At 43.4% G+C, this 18166-nt stretch overlaps 1 protein-coding gene across 2 annotated transcripts in view; it reads right to left on the minus strand.

Moving 5' to 3' along the window:
- Positions 1-5152: 5152 nt before the first annotated feature.
- Positions 5153-18166, minus strand: part of Pdgfra (platelet derived growth factor receptor alpha) — a 48412-nt gene continuing 35398 nt past the window's right edge. For both annotated transcript variants that reach the window (XM_026385394.2, XM_077803343.1), the window contains 6 exons: positions 17704-17826; positions 16272-16383; positions 14883-14982; positions 14670-14775; positions 12559-12800; positions 5153-8208 (listed from right to left, as the gene is read on the minus strand). In XM_026385394.2, the coding sequence (XP_026241179.1) occupies positions 8061-8208; positions 12559-12800; positions 14670-14775; positions 14883-14982; positions 16272-16383; positions 17704-17826 (831 nt within the window). In that variant the 3' untranslated portion in view covers positions 5153-8060. The remainder of the gene's footprint in view (positions 8209-12558; positions 12801-14669; positions 14776-14882; positions 14983-16271; positions 16384-17703; positions 17827-18166) is intronic.

Here is an 18166-nt window from a genome sequence, read left to right on the forward strand (position 1 = left end):
AAGGATAATAAATCATAACTCCACAAATTTTAACTCAGGAATGCAGTATTATTTGGGTACTTGGAAATCAGTCAATATAATTCACCACACTAATGAATGAAAAAAAAAGAAAAACCATATGACAATATCAAGGTAGATTTTAAAAGAAGTCTTTTCACAAAATACACCTACTTCAGATAAAAATTCTCACCAAACCAAGAAGGAAAATTCCTTAATCTGATAAAGTATATCTATGAAAAACCTACACTTTGTTTTTTTGTTGTTGTTGTTGTTGTTGTTTTTTCTTTTTTAGAGACAGGGTCTGCTGAGTTGCTTAGGGCCTTGCTAAATTGCTGAGGCTGGCTTTGAACCTGTGATCCTCCTGCCTCAGCCTCCCAACTAACCAGGATTACAGACAGGCACCACCATGCCAAGCTACACGTTATTTTTAATGGTGAAAAACTGAATAATTTCTCCATAATATCAGGAACCCAGCAAGACTGTGGCTTCTGCTATTTCTATCCAGCTTTGTGATGGAGTTCCTGGCCAGTGCAATAGGGAAGTCGAAGAAATGAAAGGCAGCTACATTGAGAAGGAAGAAGTAAAACTGTCTTTACTTACAGATAACATTATTATCTATGTAAAAATGTCCTAAGGAATGTTCAAGGTGGCAAACTATAAGGTCAATTGGATTTCCATAAATGACCAACAAATACAAATTGAAAAAACACAACTTAAGTAGCATCAAAACATGAACCACTTTTAAGTAAATTATCAAAGGATAGGTAATTGCAGTAAAAACATCAAAATACCCGGCCATCTGAATCAGGGGACTCTGCATCCACAGATTCAACCAGTCGTGAACCCCCAGGACTGTAATCCAACTACTTGGAAGTGGAAGCAGGAGGATCGCAAATTCCAGGCCAGGCAGGGCAATTTAGCAAAACCTTGTATCAAAATAAGGAGGATGGGAATGTAGCTCAGTGGTAAAGTGTCCCTCAGTTCAGTCTCCAGTACCAGGAAAAAAAAAATAAGCAAATTAAAAAATATATATATACAAAAAGTGAAACTTGAATTTACCATAAATCCAGAACTCCTCAATCTACGCAAAAGAAGTGGTATGCATGCGCGCCCTGCTGCAGCAGCGGGATGTTACGGAGCCTCAGCCCTTCCACCCCTTGTGGTTGGAGCATGTCTCGCCCCTGTCCTATTTGGGCAAAATGTATTCTATAGGCCTGCGACAGCTGCATCTGTACTGTACATGCACAGGCTTTATTTTTCTTGTTATTATTTCTTAAATAATGCAGTATGACAACTCTTTACACTTAACTCTTTACCATCATCATATTAGGTATTGTAACTAATTTGGGGATGACAAAGTATGCAGAAGGACGTGCATAGATTATCTGCAAAAACTATGCCTTTTTATATAAGGGATTGAACATCTATGTCTGTGGATTTGGTCATCTACAGGGTGCGCTGGAGCTAATTCCTCATGATATCAGGGGACAACTAGAAAATTCCAGTCTTCTCTAATGAGCTGTTAGCAAACCTGACCAAGCTCTACCCTAGAGGGGGACTTTGTCTTTACAATTCTGAGCCTCAAACAGCTCTGCCTGTGCTCCATAAAGGCACTATTTCCATGTATGCAGGAGTCTTGCCCATTGCGATAATTGCCAAATTCGAGGACCTAAAACAGTGCTTAGTTCTGTAGAGTTGTAGAATAGAGAGATAAAAGTTTGGAGGATGTATGTGGAAGTAGCCGTGTAAGTGCCTGAAATCACAGCAAGGACGCGGATTGCAAGAAGCCGCGGCTCCCCACACTCAAATGCTCTGGCCGCTTCATGTCCTCTACTGCAGTAAAGCTCCTGTTTTGTCAGAAGGCTTCAGCAAGCTGCACTCTGAATCTACCCGCTTGGCCTTCTGTGACTCCAAGGAAGGACCATGGCCTCTACCTCCCACAATGCTCTGCTCTGCAGTGCCCTTCTCTGCGATGTAATGGTCCCCTCAGGTAATGAATTGGATGGAGTGAACTCTGCCGGCTGCCTCATTCAGGCTTAAGCATTTTACAGAATAACCCAACAAAGAGAAATCTGTTCTATAATAAATATTTGTGGAAGGAATTAATTAAAAAATGACTTTCTGCAGCTGGATCATTGCATCATGTTCTCATGCATTTTCTGAATAGGAAACCAAACCCAAGTCTTTCCAGGGAGAAAGAAAGGATGCCTAATCATCTCAGGCTAATGAAAGATGCATTCTCTCTGGAAATGTCTTTGCATCCACCTGATCCTACCCGCAGCCCTGCGGGAGAGCAAGCTGAACAAAATTAGAAGTGTGAAGGAATACACAGAAAAGACACACACAAAAAAAGTTTCTTTCATTTCAAAAAGTGACTTAATTCCCAGTCAAGTCTAAAGCTTTGACCAACCAAAGGGTCTGCAGCTCAAGTACTGCACAGAAAATACTGGATCTGATTCTGTTTGGAGCAGTCAGCATGAAATGTAATGAAATTCAAAATAGACAGGATACACATGCTCCAGAGGGAAGTCATTAATACCCATGAATAATGATAAAGCAAAATACCATCTGCCAGGATAATGTGGCAAATCTTTTTAAAATTCCAATTAGCCTATAAACCAGAAACAGGGAGCAAATATGTTCCCCTACCATGTGAGACCATGTGTCCTTGATGTCTCCATCGCTTTATATGTAAACTAATATGTGGGTGATGGAAACATTACCAGTGTATGAATACATTTTGAAGATTACATTCATTATTCTTCAGGACACGGGTGCTATTTACGTCGCCAGGTGAAACAGAATGTGTTAATCTACTAATTAAGGCCACATATGTATTTTCCTATATAGCTTAATTGTGGGGGTGAAAATTTGTGTCTGTTGGAAACACAGTATATTAATTCTGCTAAAACAATGCAATTGGATTTAATTCTTACATGTATTTGGAGACAGAGATAATGAAGCATTTCTGTCACACTTACCCCAGACAAAATTGTCTAGTCTATGATGGATTCTGATATTCTAGGCCATTATCCTGAGCTGCATTTCATGAAACACAACCCTATTAGAGTCATAACACCCATTATCAGCTCTTTGTGTTATAGCCTGAAAAGAAATTGTTCTGATCACAGACAAGTAGGATAGGTTCACAGGCAACTTATCTATCGTTTGTCTTTGAAAATATTGAAGTACAACAAACTACTTCTGAGAGCTGATATTTCCCCTTATCGCTTGCTTTTCTCATGGTGTGGTGTAGTGTAAATGACAGAGGAATTAGTGTGTTTGGAATTTCTAATCCCAGGGCTACCATTGCCCAGCTATATCATTTTTAGAGAACTTATTTGTCTTGTGGTACCCTGGTTTCCTCACCTATAAAATGTCTCCCTGTCATTGTAGGAATAAGAGGAAAAGTCAATTGTAAGAGTAGAAAAAAATAAATGTGAAAGATCTTTGAAAAGTTATAAAACCGTCCAAAAACAAAAGTCTTTTTTATTTTATCAGGACTAGATAAAGTAGGTAGAGATGTCAGTACTATATTAAGATGTAAAAGAAAACAACAGATGACCAAATAATCTCTCTAGCCAAGCTTGGAGCACTCCATGTTGATGCTACATTAGAGAGCTCTTGTTTAATCAGCAAGATTATTGTTCCCAGGGATCTGTCTCCTTCCCAGAACTTAGGATGAGCTGATATCCAACCTATGGCCAAATTCCTAAGGAGATCTGCTTGGATCTGAAGGCTATTCATACTGGGGCAGTCAGGAGTTATATTAGAAGAGGATGCTATAGTCCAATTATTAACAACAGAATTTCCATTATCCATGAGTTGAAACTAAGGTGAATTGTATCATTTTAAAAAATTCTTAGACATTTACTTTGGCATACGTCAGAACACAAGCCCAAGTACTCCTGCACTTTCCCCAGCACATCTCTTCCAACCTAGTTTTGAAGACTACAATTCCTGAGCAATGGCAGTGATGTGGGGTTTGGGGGTTTAGGAAACTGCAGAGAATCTGCAAAGCCAGTAATTCTCATGCAGACCTTCAAGAATTTACATGGCAATCGTACAGGGAGATGTGGGCTCAACATCAATTTATTTCTGCCTACCTTGGGGCCTAGCCATTTTATTTGTAGCAATCTATTTGAACAAAACACTACTATGGTGTCCAATGATGTGTGTGCAAGGATGTTCATAAAGTCATTTTAATAGCAAAGAACTCTATTTGGCAGGAATGTGATTGCATAAAATAAAGTACATTTACATAATGGGATACCATGGAGCTGATAAAAAATTGAGAGGTCTACCTATATATACTTCCCACAGAGATCTCCAAGATGCAGAATAAAAAGGCAAAAGCTCTGTGGAGCTGATGACGTGTCAATACAAGTTCCTCAGTTGTAATGAGTGTTCCATGCTGATGGGGAATGTGGATAATGGGGGAGCTGTGTATATGTGGGGGTGGAGGGCATGTGGGGAATCTCTGCATCTTCACTCACTTCACTGCTGTGAACCTCAAACTGCTTTAATAAATAGTCAATTTAAAAAGAAAAAGGGGGAAAAAAGCACATTGCAAAGTGTTACATAAAATGCAATCACATTTAGGCTAAACATAAAATGAAAATAGAGATTAGGTTATAGACACAGATGCCCAGAAAAGAAATCGAAGGAGTGAAAGAATACAAAACAGTGATGTGGTTTTGCTTCTGGAAAATAAGAGAGGGACAGGGAAGAGATACAGTGGAGGAAAAGAGGCTTTAACATTACAGTTCTTACCCTTCTACACTGTTTGAATGTTGTACAGAGTAAACGTAGCCTTCTGTTCCTTACGTAAGAGAGCAAAATACCACCCAACATGACAGGTAAGCAAACAAAGAGACAGGATCAAAATGAGCCAAGTGCCAATCATCTTTACATCAAGTGATGTGTCTGAAAACTCAGTAACCCAAATAACATCTTAAATCTTAAGATGTCTATGGGTCCATTAGAAACATAGAGTCCTACTGTAATGTTGCTAAGAAAGCTGAACAGGATGGCTTTAATATACATGATCAAACTAAAAACAAAACAAAAAAAATGCTGGAACCTCAGCAAAACTTTAAATTATATTTATATATACATATATATCATTTATTGAAATATAAAGATCTTCATTTACAGGTTTTAAGAGGGAAAAAAAACGAACAGGGGCATTTGAAATACATTTTGTATTGATGGCCCTTCCCTAGCAAGTTCTTGTCACACATTCACCACACCACCATTTTGGGAACATGTAAGTATTTTTTCTCTTTATTATTTCTAAAATATAAATTTTGGACATTCAAAAGTGCAACAGTTAATGTGCCTGTGGGGAATATCACAGTTAAAAAAATATAAACAAAGGCAGTGATACAGCTTGTCATAAATGTTTTGGCAGTATTCTCCAAGTCTATATAGAAATACATATATACATATCGATGTATAACATCATTTTATCTCATGTCCCTCTTCACAAAAATAGGACCATTTTGTACAGATTGGCAGACCACATTTTAAGGATATCACCGATCGTTTTAAAAAAAAAGTCACAAATTGTGTTTCGCAGGCCAGCTTTGATTGTCATCATAAAAATAGAAAGCAAGGAAGGATTGGCAATTTTTCTTGAGGGGGACTTTGCAGGAGATTCAAAAGGAAGCAAATCTGAGATACACCGAAAACACTGCAAGGGGGAAAAAAAAGAGTCCCATTTCATCCTAGGTGGGAGCATTTGTAAGGACTGAAAGTGGCTGGTCTGAGAATCTTTGTTCAGCCTCGGTGATGTCATGCAAGACTCAAAGTAACATCAGAATGCAAAGCACCAACAAAATAAGGCTGTGCAAGGGAGAGTGGGTGATAAACAGAATGCTTGAGCTGTGATTCTAGAAACACACAAAATGTATTTTCAAGTCTAATTGGCTCCACGGAACCTAGTCAGGTTTTCGTTTTTAATTGGCCAATCTGGCTCAGTCTTCACACTTCCTATGAAAAAGATGGGTAAGAAAGTTGGGGCTTGCATTGAGATGACACCAGTGGGTAGTCAAGTACCTTGTTATTGCTGCTACATCTTCCAAAGCATCACCTGCCGGAAGCACATACAGTGATTGCAGTAATCACAGCCCATGTTTCATTCATTTGGTGTCGGCAATTAAGAACATTGCGGAGAATGCCGATGAACCCACACTAACCAATTTGACAGTTTGGATGGATGTGACAGTCCATCCTCCCACCTAATCCCAATATATCAGGAAAACTTTTTAATCTTTTTCACCAGAATATTGACCTGGCTATCTGTCCAGAGACCAGGAAATGTTGCAAACAGAATTGTGTCATGTATTTTATGCCCTTTTCCTTGAGGGGGACAAATCGGTTCCACCGTGCAGTAGGAAGCTGTGACTTTGCTTTGTCTCAAACTTTTAGAAGATGTGCCAAAACCAAGATTTAGCTTTCCAAGCCTCAACTAAGACAGGAAAGTTAAATTAAGGGCAGCAATTGCTAGATATATGGCATTAAATGTCAGTGACCTAAAGCCAAAAGGACTTAAATAGTAGGCTTCCGGCATGGTTGACTTTTAGCTCAGTTCCAAATTTCCAATTATTTTTTTTTTCCCATGGCAACCTCCTGTAACCTAAGCCAGTGTTTTTGAAAAGTGACTGATCAGAATAGCCAGGGAGTTATTAACATAGAGGTCCCTGCTTCCCTCAAACTAATCCAGAATCTCTGGAATGGAGACATAGAATCTAGTCATTGTAGCTGCCGGTCATATGTGGGAATTAGTGTCAGGCTAATGCACACACAGCCTTCATGAAACAACACCTTTATCATCTCAGGGTTTTAAACTCTCTCTTGGGGGAAAGAGATGAATGAAAGAAGCTGATGTTAGAGCATCCTTCTGGTTCTTAAGGTTTGTAGATTTGGGGATCCACCATAGTTATCACAGGTCATGAAAGAAGTCTCTCTGCAAATCCTTTCTTCTTGCTGACTGTTGTAATTTCCACTGGATCATGACACAAGAAGTCACTGGCACAGGCTCATGCCTTTCTATCGAGCACACTGAGGATTCAGGGGTTTTGCTTATTTCTAATCCCATTACTTTGTGGGTCATTAACTGATTCTAGTATCATGGATTAGGGAACCTATTTAGTACACAATTAAAAGCTTTGACTTCCTGGACATCACTACTTATACTTTGCTCTCTATGCTTACTAAGTTTAATCAACTAACACTATTATCATATTTTATAGAGAAACATGTTATTTAATATAAATGTCAGAAACTGTCAAACTTGTCACCTACCTAGTAAGGGTTTTTTTTTTTTAATTGTGCTTTCTCTGTAGGGAAATCATGTTACATATTACACATTTAGCATTACTGATAACAGTAGTATTATTATAAACATTGATTACAATACGAAAATGAGTTGTTGGGCTTCTAAAGGACCCAAATCTATCAAACAAGGTTGGTTAATTGTTATCTTTTATCTCTTTAACGCTGAAAAAAAAAAAGGTAAAATGTGATAGTACCAGTACCTTTTAAGGTTCAAGAGTGGTTTTGCATGCACTTCATTAAAAAGTTCAACAGCAGCTGATAACCAGGTTTCAAGAGAGAAGTACATGGATGGATTGAGTGGTCTCTTCAGAAGTCCAGAGAAGATAGTTAATACAAATCTAAACACATCCTTGGTTAGAGTTATTTACATAAATACAATGCTGGAGTTTTGTTGCAGTACGAATTCTGTCTGTGGGAATCTCACCAATGCCCTTGAAACACAAAGCTCGACTTCTGTGGCCTTATTATTCCCTTGTCCACCTATTTCCAAACTTCACACACCGCTGAGATGCTCCTGAAGCATTGCAAGAGACAACGCTGAAAAAGTTCATTTCAAAGTATCCCATTCGTTCCTATGTAGAAGGCTCCCTGAGGCCCTTGGCTGGGAACTTCACACATCACCCAATCCTCCTCTGGACCGTTGCATTGTGATAAAGTGGTTTTCTTAGAGGGACCCGAAAGTGGCTCCTGGAGTAGAAGGTACACCCCAAATCTGCTGGTTACAGGAAGCTGTCCTCCACCAGGTCTGAGGAGTCTATGCCAATGTCGTCCATCATGTCGATGTCCTCAATGGTCTCGTCCTCTCTCTTGATGAAGGTGGAGCTGCTGGAACCTGTCTCAATGGCACTCTCTTCAGAGGTCTGTGAGCTGGCAGAGGGGGAGAAAAGGAAAGGTGAGGCATGGGTACGCATCAGCTAGGCCGTGACCCCGTTTCCAGGATGGCTGCCAAGGCAAATGAGCAACACTCGCAAGATTCTTCGGCCCTCACACTCAGGCTGCCAGACGTGGCTTGCCTGCTACCATGACAGACAGCTTGCTGCACGGGTCACATGGAAAACCAGAGTGCACAGGCCTTCTTTACTCAGCTTTCCTTCTCCCAGGTCTTACATCTGATTTGCAAACAAGCTGTAATAATTTCTACTTTCCCTATGCAATGCTGATGGAAGAGAAGATAAGCAACGGCTGATAAAAAGTCCTCAGGAAGGAAGAGGGAAGAAAGGAAACCAGCTGCAAGCACAGCCAGAGCATCCACTTGCTCTCCCTGAGACTTCCTGAGCTTCCAGACTGAGTTCTGGGGATTTCACCCCTCTCTCCTGAAATGTCTGTTCCCCCTTCCCATTGATTGCATCCTGCACCCTCTAAGTCTCAAAGGACCAGGTGAACGCTCTTCCTTACTAGAATATGAGCTAAGAGGGAGGGTAACTAGAGTAAAAAAGCCTTAGGTCTGGGGTGGTCTTCACACACCTTACTTAACATCCTGAACTTGAACTTGTCTTCTTGCCTGTAAAATGGCGTGACAAGAATGCCCAACTGTATACCTGCTGGGGTGATTAAATAAGGTCATAATCATGAAGCATACAAATGTTCAATAAATGTTAGCAATTATTATTCAAACTTGTATTCTGAATCTGAATAAAGTCTGGGCATTACCTGATAATCAGGGAAGAGCTCTTAATTTTCTTACGTCTGATCACAATATTGTGATCATGTGGAAAAGTACGCTTGTTCTTAGGAAGTGTGTATTGTACCCTGGGAGGGAAGTATCTTGGTGTTTCCCATCTAGTTGCAAATGATGGATCAAGAAACATAAAGTTTGAATATGGCTGTATGTGACATGCTGTGCGTACACATTCTACATATAATAGGTGACGCACAACATCGGTTACTTACATGGAGCTAGATAAAGCCAATGTGACAAAATGTCAACAACTGTTAACTTAAGTGGTAGATATATTCTTACAACATCTCTGTACATTTAAGCATTTTTCACCAAAGTTTTTGGGAAAATTCTTTTCCCTAAAGTCACCAGCCTGTCATGGTTCCCCATCTATCCTCCCTTCTGTGAACCTTACAGTCTTATCCTTGTTCTGCTTTGTATTGCTATCTTTGTTTTTCTGTATATCTTTTTGCTCCAAACTCATCATGCTCTGCTGATGGGCAGGACCAAAGTTTATTCTCCCAATTGTGAGGCTGCTGTACACATGGTTTATAGACCATAAAGAGAGCGTGGCCATCCATAAGGACATTGTGTGCACCCACACTCACACACCCTCACACGTGCTCTCACCCTCCAGCCACGTCCTATCTGGCCCACTCTGACTCCTTGGTCCATGTTCCTCCTCTCTCTATCCATTCCCAAGCGGGGAACCAAGGCTGGCCAATTGGAAGCCTAGAAACAGTGATTGGAGAGCTCCCAGAACCCTGAGCTGTGCTGTCCCTTCATGATCCCAGACTGGGACTTTCCCTGGAACTGAGCCTTTGCCTCCCCATTTATACCCTGGTCCTGGCACCTCATTTTGAACCCCAGTCTATTTGGCTGGTCTGGATGATCACCTAGTCCTAACGCGCCTCTCTCTGGAAGCTGGATGCTGCTTATAGGTCCCTGGCCCCAGCTAGAGGCCCAATGAATCCTTGGATACTGCCCCAACCTAACTAAGATTTGCACTGATGACACTACCATGAATGCCATGGTGGGAACTGCTGCCCCCACCCCCCCAGGGGGAGGGGGGAGTTTGACAGGTAAGTCAGACCCCTCTGCTTATCTATCTTACAGGCCAGAGGCAGGAATGTGGGGACAAAAGCAGGTAACTGCCACTGGGAGTGAGGAGCCATTCCTGCCAGATGCTTTGGCACCCAAGCTCAGGCTTCACCGTGACAGCTGACCACTGGACTTTCAACTGGTTCCTGAGCAATTGTGCCCACCTTGTAGCCCAAGGCCTGGTTCCAGTGAGTTCTAACCTGTTACTCCAAGCCCTCCACAGCAAGACCCTGTCTTTCCATGCCCACTCCCCTCCCAAGGCCAAAAAAATGAGCCTTAGGAGAAGGCTCATAACTTCCTGGCTGACTGCTGCCTGCCTGAGCCCAAAGCCTCCCAGCTGGATCTTCTCCCACTCAGCCCATCTCACCACTTAGGGCCAGAGTCTCACCTGATGTGGTGAGGATATTTGGGATATATCATGAGTGTTTCTAAGAAGACCAAATACATTGCCCTCGTAGAAGTCCAAATTAGCAAATCTAACAAATACCTAGCAACTAGAATTGTTCTCTTTATAGAATGTAAATCCTGCCACCCAGCCTGGTATAGTCCTAGAAAACTCCTAGGCATCTTTCTGATGTCTTTTTTATCAGAAATATTCATCTGATATCACCCTGTGATTTCTAACTTTATTTTGAACCCTTTCACAGGTGATGTATTACTCTTCAATACGAAGAAAGCAAATGGAGAAAAGATCTGAGAGAGCCTCTAGACCCACTGCCCAGCCTTCCCTGTTCCACCTGAAGTTCCAGCACAGGCTCCCAAATGTGGAGGAACACTGTTTGCCAAAGGAATATAAGCCCATTGTAAAAGCTGCCTACACAAAGCATGATTAGAAAGGTAAATCAGACAGGCCATTTGGCCCCACCTCCAGTTCCAAAAACAAAAACTGTGCTTCCAAATTACCCAGAGCCTCCAGATAAACAAGGGCTGACTGTACCTTCTACTTATATTGGTTAGAGAAAGTATAATCAGAAACCTCCAAAACACTGCTATGCTCTTCTGCCTAAATAACTGCATGTATTTAACTGAATGACTAAGGAAGAAGGTAAAGCAACGTCCTGAACAAAGGGAGCAAAGACCCATGAGCAACGTGGACCCTGAACCAGGAGTCACTATCACCCCGCCAAGGGCCAGGCGATGAGAGCTGGGAACAAGGTCAGGGTCCTGTCCATCTGGTCCACATGAGCTAGCAGTTCTCAGACGTGGCTGAGCATTAGCATCACCAAGGTGATGAATTCATGAATCTCAGTAATGATCACCAACACTGCTCACGTCACAAAAGGCGGTAGGATAATTGTACCTCCTGACGGAAGGACACACATCATCTTTGAAGCATGTCTTCTGAAAATCCACCTGACCCAGTCAAGCCTCAGAACCAACACCCAGTAATACGACCAATACAGGAGAAAATAAAGACACCACAGGGATGGGAGCAGCAGGATTCTGAACATGGAGCCCCACTTGCAAACACTCTGGTTTCCTCACCAATGATATACAAGGGGCCACAAAGGAGGCCAGGAGAACTTATAGAGATATATCAACAAATGCCATGTGTGACTTTTATTTGGGTCTTGAATAGAAAAAAAAACAAATGTACAATAACATTTGTGAGATGACCAGGGAAATTGCAACTCTGGGTATCTGTTGCTCTTAAACCATGGCCCATTTCTTAGGGTGAGAAGATGGCACTGTAGTTTTTTATAATAACTTTTAATAACTGTAGCAATTTTTTTTTTATAACAGAGCGCTTATCTCTTAGAGAAACCTACAACAATATTGACAGATGAAATGATATGATGTCAAGGTTTGCTTCCAAATAATCCAGAGGGGACCCAGGAGGTGAAGGTATGGTTGTGCATGCCATCAAACTAGCCCTGAGTTTGGACACATCAAAGTTGGGTGATGGACACCTGACACTACTATACCTTGTAAATTGTGCATTTGTTAGAAATTCTCCAGAATACAAGTTTTTTTTTTTTTAAAAAAAAGAACAAATCAGCCTGGATGTGGCTTGTATATCAGTAGTTTTTAAATCCTCTCCAAGTGATTCCAATTTGCAGCCAAGATTAAGAACCACTGATGGAGAATCAAATAACTTGGCCCCGAGTCTCTCTCCACTCCAGCCTCAGCTCAGTGACTTTCTAAGACAACGGAGAAAAGGCATGTATTACCAATCCTCACAGCTGCTGTGTTGGTGTGATCAAATGGCACAAGGTCTCAGGTCAAAGATTCTCCACCAGGGAAGTATGACTCTGTCACACACAGTCCCAGGTGTAGGGACAGATTAGAAGAGTCTAGAAGGTGTTTTCAAAACTGCAAAGGAACCCTGGGGATTGTGCACCTTGATCAGCCAGTACAGTTTGATATCCAGGAGAGCCTCGTTGTCAGTAGCCTGGGTTCTCCCCTTTGGGAGTGCTGGGGGCGGTAAGGCGGGCAGTTGGGTGGCTACCCACATCTACCTGTGTCTGTTCCTCTTGCCCAGGTCTTCCTCCTCAGGAACAGGGTCGATGTCAGGCAGAGGGATGATGTAGCCACTGTCTGCGCTCAGTCTCTGCTCATCCAGGCCACCTTCCCAGTCCTTCAGCTTGTCTTCCTCATTTTTGTAGGTGACACCAATGTATGCGTTGTCCGAGTCCACACGCATGCGTGCCACAGCGGGATGGTCACTCTTCAGGAAGTCCAGGTGAATTTTTTCATAACTCTAGGAACATTCATTTCACATATTTAGTCAAATGTCATTGATAAAATTCAATGAATATAGACATTCAGAACTTATTACAGTTTAAATGTGTTTCCAGACTACCTCATCGACATGGGATTTAGATAATCAAAGGACAATCTTATGTCCTGAGGACCCGGGTCAAAGATTCTCTGCCAAGGAAGCATGACTCGCCCACACACAGCCCCAGGAGTCAGGGGACACATGTGACTTATGTGAGAGGTGTTTTCAAAACTACACAGGGCCCTAGGGATTGTGCATCTTGCTCCCCAAAGATGAGGACATGGTGGAGCTCTTCTGCTGTTAGGTCTTCAGATATCCAGAGCCCCTTCCCCAAGTCAGAAGCTAGGACTCCCACCCAGCACTCCCAGGGCCTTCCTCACATAGTCCCTTCCAGGTTCCTATAGAAAGGGGTGGGGACTTCTCCTAGGGGCAGAACACCCAACACCTTCCTGATCCCTAAATGTTGGGGAAGTCTAACCTCCAATATCAAAAATGCCAGCTACTGAGGAGGTTGAGGCAGGAGGATGGCAAGTTTGAGGCCAGCCTGAGTAGCTCAGGAAGGCCCTGTATCAAAATAAAATAAAAACGGCTAGGGCTCTAGCTCAGTCGTAGAGCACTCACGCACAAGGTCCTGGGTTCAGTCCCTATTTTAAACAATAATTTCAATGTCTTCCCAATCAAAGCATCTTTGGCCAACCTAAGGTTATTTTCCTTCTGCATCCACCCTTATAGAAGTTGGATCTGGAGACTATCATGCTAAGCGAAATAAGCCAATCCCCAAAACCCAAAGTTCCAATGTTCTCTCTGATATGTGGGTGCTAACCCACAACAAGGGGAGATGGAAAGAAGTTCAATAGATTAAACAAAGGGGAATGAAGGGAAGGAGGGAGGATAAGAAGTGGAAAGACAGTGGAAAGAATCTGACATAACTTTCCTATGTTCATACATGAAGACATCACAGTGAATCTCCACATCCTGTAGAACTACAAGACTGGGATCCTAATTAGAATAAGATAGGCTCCATATTTATATAAATATGTCAAAAAATTCTCTACTGTCATATATAACTAAAAAGAACAAGAAACAAATAAAAGAGGCATTTAAACAATTTTTTTTTTTTTAAAAAGAAGAAGTTGTAATGGGCACTGAGGTAATCCAACTCAAGTAATTAATTCACAGTTCAACACATGGGAGGTTCCAGTGCAATCTCCTAATGCTGTATCTCCTTGAGGTGGAAGAGAATTAAGCATGGAAAGTCTACACAGTGACTAATGCAAATCAAAGAAACAGAATTTATTACAAATTCGCCTGAGTTGCCCTTTTAAGGCCTCGGCAGAAAATCGTTTCACTCATTTACACCTCCTGCTTGGATCCATGGAATGACATTTGTTCTTTTGCACAATGCTTCCTTTGCCACAGAAAACCAGCTGGAGCCACAGATAACAGTCAGGTTACTTCTTCCAGTCAGCTGGTAAAAGCCAATTTACCATGGATTTAAATGCATGGATTTAAATGCATTCAAATCAACAATTTAATGAACGTGGTTGTCCTGACACTTCTAACTACACGGGAGTTTCAGATCCTGAAACATCTGGAGAACAAAGTGCTTACAGATGTCATGGACATAAGATGAAAGGGGAGCCCCGCAGAAACGGGAGGTTTTCATTCATCATTGCTTACCAGGAGCTCGTGGGGCGCTCCATGAAGCCCCAGACACAGGATCACACAATCTGTGTCCTCCTTTGAAAATGCTGTTTTCAATCAGTGCTAACGGTGTTGGCCTAAATGCCAGCCATTCTCTCCCCGAGGACTCATGGTCTTCCACCACCCTAACAGGCCCAGACAAACCTTTTTATATTGTCCAGGCAGAAGGTTCTCCACTATCTCGCTCAGGTGGTAGAAGGAGGGTCTCTTCTCTGGCTCACTGTTCCAGCACTGCACCATGATCTCATAGCTGGAGAGACACAGGGCTCAGAGTGGGCATGGGTAGAGAAGGTGGGCACCCCCGACCCCAAAGACTACATGGCAGGGACGTGGGACCAGGGGGGGGAAGGAGCTCACACTTCACTGGTGGCATGGTCAGGCTTGGCCATCCGGTACCCACTCTTGATCTTATTGTAGAAAGTAGAATCCACCATCATGCCAGGGTAGGGTGTGCCACCTAAGAGGCAGAGAAGATAAGAGGATGGCAAATGGTCCGAGTGTTGCTGGAAGGCTTGAGGTGACAGAGCACACTGGGGAACACGGGTGATCCTGGTGCCTCAATGTCCTGGTTCTCCCTGCAAAGGGACGCTGGGGATGCAGCCCAGTGGTAGAGTGCCTGCCTGGCATTCACAGACCGAGTACCACACAAAAAAAGAAAAAAAAAACTTAACAAGGACTCTAGGTCTGTTTAGCCCAAGTAACTTGGGCAAAAATTGTGCATTTTTAGAAAGAGTATTAAAATGTTTTTCCATGCTTCAGATGATTGGAGCTACATACATAAGCAAATCAGAAAAGCCAGGGGAAATTCTGAATCATCAGGGGCAAGAAAATTATTTTGACTAGAAAAGCTCAAATAATTAAAGCAAAAGTCAAAATTGGGGTTTGGCTTGTCTAGATAATTCTCTGCTTTTCAGCGGGGGGGGGTGTGAGACTCTCTCTGTTGGGCCACATGATCCATATAATGCCCCTTTCTACAAGGAGAACTAAGGTAGAAAAAGGAGACCCAGGAGGGAAGAAGCACTTGACTTTCCCCAGGAGAACACCCACATTCATTCACGAAACCCTTCCTATTTTTATAGCCAGAGCCAGGTCAAGTTCAGTTCCTCCTCTGAAGCCTTCCAAAACTATTCCAGGATTCTCTTCTACCTCTGGGCTCGCATTGCAGTGCTCCGTCAGCACCACAGACTTTCTAAGTGTGTGAATCTTCTCTCCTTGTGTGAACCATCTGGAGGGCAGGGGTAGTGACCTGTCCTTCTCGTAGGGCCCTCACCAGGCAGCACGGGACACCTGGGTTGTTCAGTCCCTGGAGACTGACTGGCTCAATGCCTAAGAAGTTTCTCCCCTCCAGAGTGACCAGGAAAGGGAGCCGTGCTCCTCTCCCTCCCCAGGCTACCTTCCCCCGGCTCCCATCACCATCAGGTGAGGAGGAGGAAACACTCCCTCACACCTGGTGAACCTTTCAACCCAAAGTCCCACATGAAGAAGCAGCCAGGGAATGGGTGTCATTGGGAGCACTTATGTAGGAGAAAAATCACTGTGACACAGCCCAGAGTAGAGTCCAGGGGCCAGGATGCAGCCCCCAGATCCCCCTCTCAGTCTCCACTGGCCCACAACACAGTAAGGACCCATGGTGGGTTCACACAGCATGCAGCCCAGCAGCAATCAAGTCCTGGAGCTGGGACAAACACTCTCCCTTCCAGAGCAGTTCTAGAACAATCCAAACAAGCAGAGCTGCCAGGCCCGTACCAAGAGAAAAGATCTCCCAGAGCAGAATCCCATAAGACCAGACATCGCTCAGCGTGGTGTAGAGGTTGTCAAAGATGCTCTCGGGAGCCATCCACTTCACAGGAAGGAAGGTCTGTGGAGAAGAAGGGAGGACATTAACCCCCAGCCTCTTCAGTGATGATCTGCAGGGGTGGGGGTGGAAAGGGGTCCTCCCGGGCTGAGAATAACTGGCACTAATGATGTCGCCTTGCAGGGTTTTGTGTGTACTGTTTACTGCAGCACTCAAGGGACCTGCTACCCCGTGGGTTCTTAATCCATATTTGGCGACTAATGGTCAATGTTGCTTCCCACCTCTTCCAAAGGAATAATGTCCAAAAAACATTTAATCCTGAACTGTTGCCCATAAAGTGTGAGCCCTGAACAGACCTGTCCCCTCCTGGCAGGGAATCCTAGGAACAAAACTAAGATCCAGCCATCCGTGAGCTGATTATTAGCTTCTGAACATTAATAAATGTGTAGTCATTTTCAAAGAATCACACACTGAGATGTATTTTATAGCCTCTGTTGTAAAACTGGATCCAAACTTCAGGGAAAATACTAAACTGAGGTAGATACATAAAGTAATCATGTTAGCATCCTTCCAGAGACTTACAACCTCACATAAACAGGTGAGAGCTTGGCTCTACCAATACCAAAGTTTAGTAGAGTGTTCAAGGTGCCTAGGAAAAGCCACAGCCATAGGTCATGGCCACATGAGTCCCTGCGGCACACAGAGCAGAGGCACAGGACAGAGTCTCTAGTTGGATGAGACAACCCCTGTGAGCTGTCTCACAGCCAGTGCAGTGGGGTGAGGTGGAGTTGCACCTGTGGGTGGCAGGTGTGTTCTAAACTGCTTCATCTGCTTTCAGGTGAAAGGGATGGGGAGAACAGTTTGAGCAGACGATTCAATGACTTTTAAGGAAACTGTACCTCTAGGACATATTAACTCAAATGATCTTAACATTTTTGGGGTCACAGGTGCCCCTTTTGAAAATCTGATAAAAGCTGAAACACTGTCTCTGCAAAGCCTTGCCTGTATCTGCACGCATGCAGTTTGCTCATCAACGGCTAACACTTCCTGTTTGTGTCTATATTCCAGGCACTGCCTTAAGCTCTTTACATGAATTTCCCCATTTAACCCCCTACAGCGGCTCAGGAGAAGGCACTACTACTGCCTCCATTCCACAGACAGAAACTAAGGCATAGAATGGGCAAGGAACTTGCCCAAATCCCAGCCCTCCTACAAGGTGGTGCAGATACTCCTGCTCAGGCCTGAGCTTTAGTGAACCCCCGAATCCCATTCATGAATCTCCTTATTAAAAAGATACAGGCTCCCAGTGGCAAGAAGCAGCAGCTGACTTCAGAGAAGAAAGGGAAGGAGGGGAGCAGGCCAAGTGAGGACAGGGATACATACACTGCCTTTCGACACGTAGTTGGAATCGTGCATGATGTCCCTGGCCAGGCCAAAGTCACAGATCTTCACAATCTTCCCTTGTGCTAGGAGGACATTGCGAGCAGCCAGATCCCGGTGGACACACTGGGTGGAAAGGCAAGAACACTGAGGGTCAGTCCATCTGTGATTAAACAGCAGCTCTCCCGCCAGACTGGCTGCTCCATGGTGGCACTTGAAGCTGAGGATGTGCACCTAAGGAAGTCTGTCCTGGCATGGTGGGCTTGCCCTTAACCAAACCCCTTTAAGACACAGAAAACTCTGGAGAAAAACAGGCAGCCAATGTTGCTAGGACCCAGGTCCTCCCTAGGGGGAGAGGAGGAGAGGGGTAAAGGAGAAGCAGCTACTGTCACTGGCCTCTCCCAGGTCTTCCTGCCGACGGCTTCCCCCCTCCCCTCACTCTGAAATCTGCAGCCAGGTCTAAAGA

This window comes from Urocitellus parryii, chromosome 10, assembly GCF_045843805.1.
Source record: "Urocitellus parryii isolate mUroPar1 chromosome 10, mUroPar1.hap1, whole genome shotgun sequence".
Lineage (NCBI taxonomy): Eukaryota > Metazoa > Chordata > Mammalia > Rodentia > Sciuridae > Urocitellus > Urocitellus parryii.